The sequence below is a fragment of the Phanerochaete carnosa genome, assembly GCF_000300595.1.
Source record: "Phanerochaete carnosa HHB-10118-sp unplaced genomic scaffold PHACAscaffold_1, whole genome shotgun sequence".
Classification (NCBI taxonomy): domain Eukaryota; kingdom Fungi; phylum Basidiomycota; class Agaricomycetes; order Polyporales; family Phanerochaetaceae; genus Phanerochaete; species Phanerochaete carnosa.
This window is the reverse complement of record NW_006767628.1, coordinates 1,030,403-1,040,682: the sequence shown is the minus strand read 5'-3', so window position 1 is coordinate 1,040,682 and position 10,280 is coordinate 1,030,403. Positions and strand designations below refer to the sequence as shown.

The following is a 10,280-nucleotide window of genomic DNA, read 5'->3' as shown; positions in this document are numbered from 1 at the left end:
TCTCTCTAGTAAGGTCCCTGACGACACCGCAATGACTGCACGGCACGTTGCACCTTACATACCACCTTTCCGGCAATATTTCGTGTTTTCACCTTGATCCCTTGATGTCACTTCTTGAAAAAATGCGGAGGTGTTTATGGTGCTTACACTAGGACTCTACTGATTGTTATACTGATCTCACTTTTGTATCTCTGCGGAAATGTGCTGAATTCAGTTATCCCAACACTCAACCTGCTCTCTGTGGAAGAAAGATCTGTGGAAAGCTCACCTTCTTCAGTCACATTAATTTCCATTGCATAATTTAGAACTCTGATGATTCTTCACTTATTTGCCTCACATGTATATTGTTAGATAAAATAGAGCCTCAGCTGCCTGAAATCATATTAGAACAGCTTCTATCTACAGCGGAGCAGGTACCGCAGATGAAGCTTGGGTGGGCTCCTACTCTAGGGTTGAGCGAGGCGGAGAGGCGCCGTCGCTTATTTTTCGGAAAACCGAGCGACGAAAATAATTGTTGGGACATTTGCCGAGCTGCCGAGCACGCGCGCCAATAATTTGTGCCAGTCGCCTAGGGACGGTGAGCCTTTCGAAAGATTACGCAAATTCTGCTGACATAGACACAAATCCCGCTGACGTAGTATATATAAACGGTAATTACAAGATAGCCGATAATCACCCAACCCGATAATCCGCTTGAGAAAGCTCCCGTCCCTTAGGCGCTGGTCAGGAGTCTGGCCTAAACCATGAGCTAGTAGGCTAGTTCTGCAGGATGTATTGCAACCGAGCACTGCGTACTAGTAACTGTATGCGATATGAACGACGGGTTGGTCCGAGGACGGGTCGTTGCGGAGCTGGAAAAGCTTCGGCAATCCCCGAAAACGAAAAGATCTAGAAAGACAAATATATACAAATAGAGACCGTGGCACGAGCTCAAACCTGCATTTAACGACGGACCGAGCAGTTTCGCCTCCGAGACCTTGACTGAATCTCTTGCAGAAAAAGACGAAGGTATTCACGCAGGCTGCTGAACAGTACAATGAGAGGCAAATATTTCTTTCATCCAACGTTATTCGGCCAAACGAACGCAGGCCATACCCGTACAAAACCTTCAAAAGATTGTCCGTCTCCGACTGAGGCCACGACACCCGACCCGTCTTCGGCACCTCGCTCAAGCCGTGCAGTACTAGCGGCAATACAGCACATCAGCATCACAGGGCACACGACACAAGCAACGACAAAGGTACGCCCCTGAATGCTCCCACTGTAAGTGATGCCCCCGAGGACGAGGGTGCCCTGGGAGGGATCGCGGCACTGGGTGCCGGGGCAGGCATCGCACGACATGGTGCGGCTCTGGTTGCCCTGGACCAAGCCGCTTGCAGACGTGATCGTGCCGGTGAACGAGCAGTACGGTACTGCGGGGCAGCTGTTCGCTTGGCGCACCGTGAGCGTCGTGGGGACCGCCATGGCGAGGCCGGCGGCAGCGAAGAGCGCGACGAAGGTGAGCTGCATCTGCGCGTGAACGTCAGTGGGGGCAGCGTCGAGCCAGAGAGAGAAGGGGGCGCACGGTGGTGTTGTTCAAGAGGGCTGGGATGCAGGAGACACGGGTTGTGCTGCTGAGCTGTGCCGGCATGTATCCCATCTCTTTTATACCCTGCGCAACTGCTGTATCCCAATCGGGCGTTGGATTCCAGGGGCAGTCCTGTCGACCGTCGGTGTCGCGTGCATGCGATCTGCGACGAGGACCCGACGTGAAGTCGGCCTTTGGAGGAACAGAGCGCGGGATGCCGAGTGGAGAGGACGGGCAGCATGGAAAAATTCGCAGACGAATAGAAAGGCGGTGGGCATACATGGCAAATGCCATTCTGTTGCAGTCATGCAGTGAGGGGCATCAGCCGGGTGCCACGGGCTTCGTGGCGCTGTCTAGGCCTATTCGCTCGCGAGAACGGTTGATGCCCTCTGATTCGATACAAGCCGCCGTAGTTCTTCCCGCGCACCGTAGAGCACTTGGTTGTGTAACTCTCCAGAAGGACGCTGAGTGAGTATTTTCTCCCAACAGACAACATGCTGGGGTAACAGCGACCCACAGCGGGGCACACTGAAGCAGCGCGTAGAAGCGCAAGAAACGTAAGTTACGTGAAATGGAAGCGAGGCACTTGGAAAAATCTCGACGTGCAGGCACAGGAACACGCCCCACACCGATGCACGTGGTCTTCGCTCGGGGGACAATATACGTTGCGCCGGCGCACTGCGCTGAAGGCCCAGGCTTGTCTCTTGTTGGTTTCCACATGCAACACAGACGGTGTCAATCTACGAGGAAACATGACGGCCAAATCCGGCTGGGCCTGGATCTCGGGGGCCAAGGCTAGTGGCGATGCGTTCGATACGCTGTACCGGTGGCAATACTCACGTCGCGCACTTGTGAAGGACAGCGATTTGTGCCTTAACAGCCCGATGGGCCGAGACCGGTTGCTGTAGCGTTTCTGCCGACGCCTCTGTTCGGAAGAGCGACTGCGCTGGTGAAGAGTTGGTCCGCCAAAAATGCTGTCTGCGAAGAGGCTCAGTGTGACTAGTTCACGAGAGTAGAAGGTGGAGGTTCGAAGCGGGAATCCAACTTCGTGTCCTAGAGCAACGCTGTAGGGTGCAACGTACGAGAGGACGAAACACCTGAGTTCAGCGCCCGGGGTCTGCACATGCAGCAAACATGTCCAAACAAATACCGCGAATGGCTGATGCTGGTTGCATCGAGAATAGAGCGGCACGTTTACTGGCATAACTCAGGCCTCACCGAGGCATTATTAGAAGCAGGAGTAGCTTGGTGACACATTTTCGGAAATCTAGGAGTACAATACGAGCGACACGACTCCAAAGTTAACCGCCCATCGGAGCTTATTCAAGCTCACTGACACATCTGTAACACCATCTCATGAGCACGAAACTCTGCCCAGGCGAGTACGCCAACATCGAGAGCTCACCATAAAGGTGTGGTGCATACCGCCTATGGTGACGGTGAAGGGCTGGCCCTCAGTTACGGCTACGTTACCAACGCCGGGAATGGTTATCCGGCCCGGCGTGCTTCGAGCCATAGGCACGCATGTCGTGTGGTTGTCCAAAGTGCCGTCGCAGTCCTGGCCTACAGTGACGGGGAAGGATGCTCCGCCGATTGTGAGTGTCCCGGAGATGCTGCAGGCTGGCGAGGGCAGCGCCTTGAGCGCAGAGCTTGCAGCGGCAAGGGCGATGGTGGCAAGGACGGAACGTTTCATCTGGGGCAGGAAAGGGAGTCAGTGAACGGAGAGGGCTCTGCGAAGGGCACGAACTGCGAAGGGCGCTAGCTGCCAGGTGGTGAAAGTGTTGGTAGATGTATGCGACACGAGCGTGTTGTTGCTGCACGGCAACCCTTGTTGGGGCTATTTATGCCGCCTTCCGCAACCAGGGCCTGAGATCTGGTAGTCCCTCTCGAACCTAAGCTCTCCAAGGGTGTTATTAATCGGGCGTCCGTTACCAATTCACGCTCATTAAGGAATTTACGACGGGTGGTATAGACTCTGGGGCTCCACGCATTAGACAAGTGGCGGTTGGAAGGGAGCAAAGCGAGGGACATACTTGGCCCATGCCAATTGCCAGGCTAGCACAGCCGCCTTGCTTAAGTCAGATTTGCCCCGGCGCGACGCCACAACGAGCAAACACGTCGCAATATTACCCAGTATAGTGTGCCTGGCCGCTGCGAGGGGAGCAGTTGCGCGCTTGGGAAGCTCTTCGTATGCCACTTTCAGCGCGCACCTTACACATGCGGCGCGCGGATCGCGTCGTTATCGGGGCAGGTGCCGCAGGAAGGCCCCTTGTTCGCTTCCGATCCCTACACCCGCATCGCGTAGCCACGGACGTTCCAGCCTCCGCTCGTTGGCTGCCCGTGAAGGAGCAGACTGTTTCTTGCCTGGATATATATGTAAACCCGTTTGTCTCTCGGAGGTCGCGCAGCTGTTCGTCGCGGAAGGCGTGCATCTTCACACTGAGAGAGAACGAGACTGCTACCATGCTTGAGACCCAAGTACACTCAGGTGAAGGGTGGTAGTATGTTACATAAGTAATGCGCAGAGCGTATCAGAGAAGCGAGAGTTCGGGACGAAACTGCAGCCCGGGATGGGCTAGCGCCAAAAGCCACGCGGGCGTCGGCGTCGGCCGCCGTACTGTATAGGCGCGTCAAACTTAATTCTCGACGTGCTGCATCATAGCTTTCGCTGGCTACTATACATCTCCAGAACAGAGCGAGTAACATGGGAAGTCCCAGCGATAGGATCGCCATTGACATAGATTCTTGAGCGTTCGCTCAAGAGCGACCTCTCCAGGATTAGTAGCCGATTGTTTGATGACGGGCTTGCGAGTTTAACCGCAAGCCCAACATCTTCAATACCACTTGAACGCATATGTGGGCGCACACCCGTAGGTTCTGTGCAGACCATTGAAATGTGTCCGCGCAAACTTGTGCAAGCAGGGTTCGTTAACACAAGACGACGCGCTCACATCTGCGTTTTGCGGCAGGCTCCGACTCCTAGGTGGAAAGATGAGGACGCCAGTCGCGCAAGCTCCCGCGTAATGAAGAGCAACATGGCATATGCCTCTCCCGTTTCAACATCACTTGCTCAAGCGAAGTTACAATTTTCACATCCCGCAGCGCAGGCTGTATCCATGCACACCTTTGAACCAACAACCTCCTGCAAACGGGACTGCGACGACTGACGTCCCTCTCCCCTAGTCCAATACGTGCAATGCTAGCACGACGCGCCGTGTCAGCAAACCAGAACACACAAGACGTCTAGCATGACAATGCACACACCGCGATGTACCCATTGAGGGTCCCGGCGCCGACGTTGATGCTGCCCGGGTTGGGTGCGCCGCAGCTGGTGTAGGGGCAGCCCGCGCACGACTCGGTGAGTGTCACTCCGTCCTGCGTGGTGCCGTCCCGGTGCGTGACCGTGCCGTAGAAGTAGCAGTACGGCACCGCGGGGCAGTTGCCCGTCTGGCGGGCCGTAAGCGTCGTAGGTACCGCCAGGGCGAAGCTGCTGGCGGCGGCGGCGGCGAAGAGCGCGACGAGGGAGAGCTGCATCTGTGCGTAAATGTCAGTCAGGACGGAGCTGGAGCCGGGGAGAGAGAGGGGCGCACAATGGCTGTCTGTTCGGAGAGCTGAGAGCCCGAAAGCACAGGTTACGCTGCAGAGCTGCGGCGACTCGGAGCCCGTAGTTTTATACCCCTGCACGATCGTTACATAAATCCTGAACTTCTGAGCCGATTTCAACAGCAACTTGTCAGCTCTCAGGGACATATGCGCAAGTTCCGTGACAAAGAGCCGACGCGACGTCGGTATTTGACGGGACAAATGCAACATGTCCAGCGGCGACGTGGTGAGGACACACAGGAATAATAAAAGCAGAAAATGGACGACGCGATGCTGCTGAGGACATGCAAATTTTAAATGAGTAAAAAATTATGAATTTCATGAAACTGTCATAGCTTATTCGCTCGCGAGAATATTAATGGTCGATGTCCTTCATGATCCGGGGTGGACTTGTTACATCCCTGCCCCTTCGCCGCGGACTACACTATTGCTGAGCTCTTCAGGATCGATACAAGCTTTCGATAAAGTCAAACTGGACACTTTTCAGCAAAGCGTCGATACCCACAGTCACTAGTAAGAGTACGTACCAAACAAATATTCTTGTAGCTGCTTTCAAATGCGTTGATTTTCGCAGGCAGCGCCGACAGCGGCATGTAGACGCCCCAGCAACTTAAGGGCATCGAAATACTTGTTTGTCCGTCCAGTGTGCCTGGCCGCTGTGGGGAAACGACTGCACGCATGCAAAGCTCCTCGCACGTCACTTCTAGAGCGTATGAACGTGCTGCGGGACGATCCCAGTTTACTTGGAGAGGAAGGAGAGCAAAAACTTACACAGAACAGGCACCTTCGTGCGCCGAGCTCCGCAATGTGAACTGATCGAATCTGCGTTTTGAGCAGTTTGAAAATCATCTCAATGACGGAGCTCGCGTGTATGGTGCTGTTTATATGAGCATATGTACGCGTATAAAGATTCTCAGCGCTTGAACTCGGGCATGGGAAAAGGTAAAACGTCTGGCAGCGGCTCGGCACTTGAACAGATCCATGCTGAACAACTACTCTGTGTTCTCATTGAACGAGGGCCCGTTGGCTTCGCCACCCTCGCCTATACCGAAGACATCAGGCTGCGGTGACGTGCTAAAATTAAAATTGAATGGGTCCTTGTGGAACTACTAAGTAGTGTATCGCCGCCTCATGTCTTCTTGTACCAACAGCTACACACCTACATCGGCTTGAGGTTCGAAAGCTTGAACTTTAATTGCTTCGCAGAGCGGTATGCTGCAGCGTTGGGCAGTCAATGACCGAGTCATCCCAGTCACGGTCATTGACTGACAGCTGGTCACTGATGGGTCAATGACCGAGTTACAGTCAATGACTGGGCGGTTTCGTGATCCCACGCAAGCGAAATGCCGGGGTCGAGCGCTTGGGGGGACAGACCCCAATGGCCCGATGGCGCCCTGCGATATGGTTGGCTGCCAAGGTGGGACCCGGAAAACCGGCCAGTCACGGTCATGTCTGACTCGGTCATTGACCAGTCATTGACCAGAGTGACCAGTCACTGACCAGTCACTGACCGGCACAACGCTGAGTATGCTGCACAAGCGATTAGTGCGTGCTCTCCGCCGTCTGCGGTATTCTCGGCTGTTGCATAAGTGACATCAGTGTTGTCGCCCCGCTCTCCTGAAGCTGAAGTCTCATGCGATCAGACACTGCTACTGCGTCGGTGCGTATTCTCCCGATCACGGCTCCATGTGTACACCTCTGTCAGCATAGGGCAAGAATAGCTGCCCGAGGGGCCTGCGCCGACGGCGCGCCTGGGGCGGGAGTTGGTGTCCGGTGTCCCGCCCCCTTCAGAGTCGCTCTTTATGATACGGCATCCCGGTCAACGCGCTCATGTGCTGTGAGACATTGATATTGAACCATCCTCAGATGTCCCACCCTAACAGCTCATACAATAATCGGTAAGAAATGGCCAATTATTCGATTCCACCTCGGACAGATCAGCTCTCGAAATAAGGTGTCAGGTGGCTAGATTGGGCTCCGACATTCCATCATGATCTACAACGAAGCGCCTTACTCCCGCCCTCACCCGCCGCCTTCGAAACTTGACGTGTAGGGGTCAACACCTCACCGAAATTGACAGAAAGATGTCCGTGCTTATTTTTTCCCCAGGAAAACCATCAAGGTGTGTAGAAAGCGATACAAGGAGGGTGTTCGTGGAAGGGCGCTTACTGCCCTCGGATGCTGAGTGTGGCCGGCCCTCAAGAAGGCCTGCCCGAGGCAAATCAAAGATCTGACCACCTCCAATTGCTTAGGCTTCCTGGAGCTTATATGATCCTTGCCATACGCAACTGCCTGCAGGTGCGTGGGCAAGTCGCTAAGTGTGATCCCCATCTGACCAGTGCCACTATCGCGCTAGCCGTATCTCCCGTGACCCTCGGAACACCAACAGGCGCTCTGAAGCGCAATGTATATCTTTTCAAGCCCATACATAATCGCCAACACCGCTCGGAAGGGCGCGCTTGCGGGTGAAACGATTGCTGGGCAATGCCTCTCCGGAGGTTGGATACTGGCGAATGCCTGTTGTGCAGGCTCCACTGCGGCATGGTTCCGAGGCATGCACATGGGCCAGGACATTGAGGGTGCATAAAAGCATCTACGAGGGCTGCCTGCAGGCGAACAAAATCTCCAGCCCTCGCCTGCTCCTCTAATCCTTGCCGGCCCCCCATGTTCTGCAAAGCGACCCTGGTCTCTGTAGTCCTCGCTCTCCTCGCAATCGCGAATCCCATTGCCCAAAATTCTGGGGTCAGCGTTGCGCTGGGGAAGCGCAGCACATTGACTCGTCCTGACGGGACCTTCGACCACGAGAAGGCAGTCCTACACAACGTCAAGACCCAGAAGTACGTCTTCCGCCGTCCTCCGCTTCGTACTTTGGATTCTGACCTCTCTGTGGTGCACTCTGCAGCAAGTACCAGAGGAACATTCGGAACGTGCTTGCAAACAAGGGCAGTCTTCCCGAGGGTTGGGAGGCTAGGGAGTTCCGCTCGGTCCCTGCCGGCCTACAGAAGCGTGCCACTGGCTCTGTATCGCTAACAGACGAGGATGACGACGCGGAATGGTTGGGAGGCATCTCTATCGGCACCCCCAGCCAGCCTTTTATCGTCCAATTCGACACCGGCTCGTCCGACCTGTGGATCCCCAGTTCCTCCTGCTCAAGCTCAATCTGCAGCGGTAAGCACAAGTATAAGGCGTCGGACTCCGTCACCACCTCCAAGAAGGGTGGTAACTTCTCACTCGTGTACGGCGATGAGTCGAGCGTCTCTGGTCCTATTTACACCGACGTCGGTGAGTTGTTCAGGGTTCAAAATCGCAAGCTCCGCTGAGATCCCCTCGTAGTGACCGTCGCTGGCCTCACCGCGACTGGCCAGCACTTCTCTCCAGCCACGACGCTTTCGAGCGAGTTCGCAGACGATCCGACTGACGGTGTCTTGGGTCTTGCTTACCTTGCCGCCTCGAGACTCAACGCGGTAAGCCTGCTTTCATGTCGCTTCCCTTACACACGCTGACGCTACCTTCTTCAGACCCCCTTCTTCAACACGCTGATCAGTCAGGGCAGAGTTAGCGCATGTGAATTCGGTTTCAAGCTCGCCTCAAAAGGCTCGGAGCTCTACCTCGGCGGCACCGACACCTCACTGTACACCGGCTCGATCGAGTACCACTCGATCAACCAGTCGATGGGCTTCTGGCAGACGACGGGTGCGAAGAGCGTCGTCGGCTCTACGAGCCCCAATACCAACCTCGAGACGATCATCGACTCGGGCACGACGATCATGTACGGCCCGCCGAGCGCAATCAAGACGTTCTACGCGGCAGTCTCGGGCAGCGAAGTCGTGAACGCGACCGAGGGCTTCTACTCGTACCCGTGCAATTCGCCCCCGGCCGTCGGCTTCAGCTGGGGAAACAAGACCTGGCAGATCAGTAGCGACAAGTGAGTCGGCCCGGGAGGCCCCGCTGCCACCGTGCGGGTTTATGCTGACCCTGTCCCGCAGCTTCAACCTCGGCCAAGTCAATAACGGCAGCAGCCAGTGCGTCGGCGCACTCGCAGGCCAGGACCTCGGTCTCGGGAGCAACGTCTGGCTGCTCGGCGACAGCTTCATGAAGAATGTCTACACTGCGTTCTCGTTTGATAAGAATGCTGTCGGCTTCGCCAGCCTCGCATAAGCATCAAAACACTCGGGCATGTAGTAACGTAGCATTGTTATATGTTCTTGTGATCGCTCTGCTGTTATCGCGGACCCTGTGCTGTGTGTAGGACTAATTCGAACCCTTCTTATATCAATAATATTATTGTCGCAAAGTATCTTGTGCAAGATACGGCAGATAAACCAAACTATGTTCTGAGAGCCCTTAGGCTTTATTTAAACAGCTTACAGCCCACTGTATGCCTCATAAATATGACATAAATGGTATATTGTGCTGTCGATAGAAGACAGATTGTGGAAGCGGCGTTGAGCGTTGAGCACAGTCCCTGGCGAGGCAGACTCGGGTTAGGATATCTTCGGTCGATTAGGCGCTACTGGCCATGTTATCCTGGTCTTGGTCCCAGCCTAGTCCCCACATCGTCGCAAACATCAAAAGTTACTTCCTTGATCGCTACATAGCGCATTGGCTGGCATACATTTCATACTCAACTGTCACATTTCGTTGTCAATTGCATACACAGTACATAGAGAGGCTGGTCCTGTCCCCCTCCTTCCACATCGTTCATACTTGTACTCAAGCCGCCGACGCAGCGGGCGCCGCGGTGGTCTGGCACGTCTGTGCACGCAAAAAAAACCACAACATCGTCAGCAGCCACCCCTTATAGATATAGACCAGGGTACCCACCGAGATGTCACCCTCGAAGCCACCCCCGAGTGTGTCGAGGTGAGTCGCGTTGAGCGGCAAGCACGCGGTGTCCGCGCAACCCACGCAGGCCTCGTCGGGGTTGAGCGTGATGTTGGGGAGGGTGAGGCCGCCCGGCAGCGTCAGGGTGCCCGTGAATGAGCAGACCGTCGCCGCGCAAGTAGGCGGAGTCTGGCGTGCCTCAAGCGCGGGGCTCGCGCCTGCGATGGATGCGGCGGCGAGGACGAGAGCAAAGACGTTGCAGTACATCTGGGGCGAAGCAATTAGT

General features: G+C 55.3%; 3 protein-coding genes across 3 annotated transcripts; 1 reads left to right on the top strand and 2 right to left on the bottom strand.

Annotated features, from left to right (window-relative positions):
• Positions 1-2,896: 2,896 nt before the first annotated feature.
• PHACADRAFT_189558 (uncharacterized protein) lies at positions 2,897-5,101 on the bottom strand (the record flags this gene model as incomplete). The annotated part of the gene is made up of 4 exons (XM_007389823.1): positions 2,897-2,908; positions 2,973-3,260; positions 4,692-4,766; positions 4,832-5,101. 4 exons carry the CDS (start codon positions 5,099-5,101, stop codon positions 2,897-2,899), a joined length of 645 nt encoding a protein of 214 aa, XP_007389885.1.
• Positions 5,102-7,834: 2,733 nt separating this feature from the next.
• Positions 7,835-9,444, top strand: PHACADRAFT_132970 (uncharacterized protein; the record flags this gene model as incomplete). Its single annotated transcript, XM_007389822.1, has 5 exons — positions 7,835-8,011; positions 8,077-8,452; positions 8,504-8,634; positions 8,689-9,095; positions 9,157-9,444. The coding sequence occupies 5 exons, from the start codon at positions 7,835-7,837 to the stop codon at positions 9,326-9,328; spliced, it is 1,263 nt and encodes a 420-aa protein (XP_007389884.1). The 3' UTR covers positions 9,329-9,444.
• A 439-nt stretch (positions 9,445-9,883) lies between these two features.
• Positions 9,884-10,280, bottom strand: PHACADRAFT_203628 (uncharacterized protein; the record flags this gene model as incomplete). The annotated part of the gene is made up of 2 exons (XM_007389821.1): positions 9,995-10,280; positions 9,884-9,925 (listed from the first exon to the last, which is right to left on the bottom strand). Exons 1-2 carry the CDS (start codon positions 10,259-10,261, stop codon positions 9,884-9,886), a joined length of 309 nt encoding a protein of 102 aa, XP_007389883.1. The 5' UTR covers positions 10,262-10,280.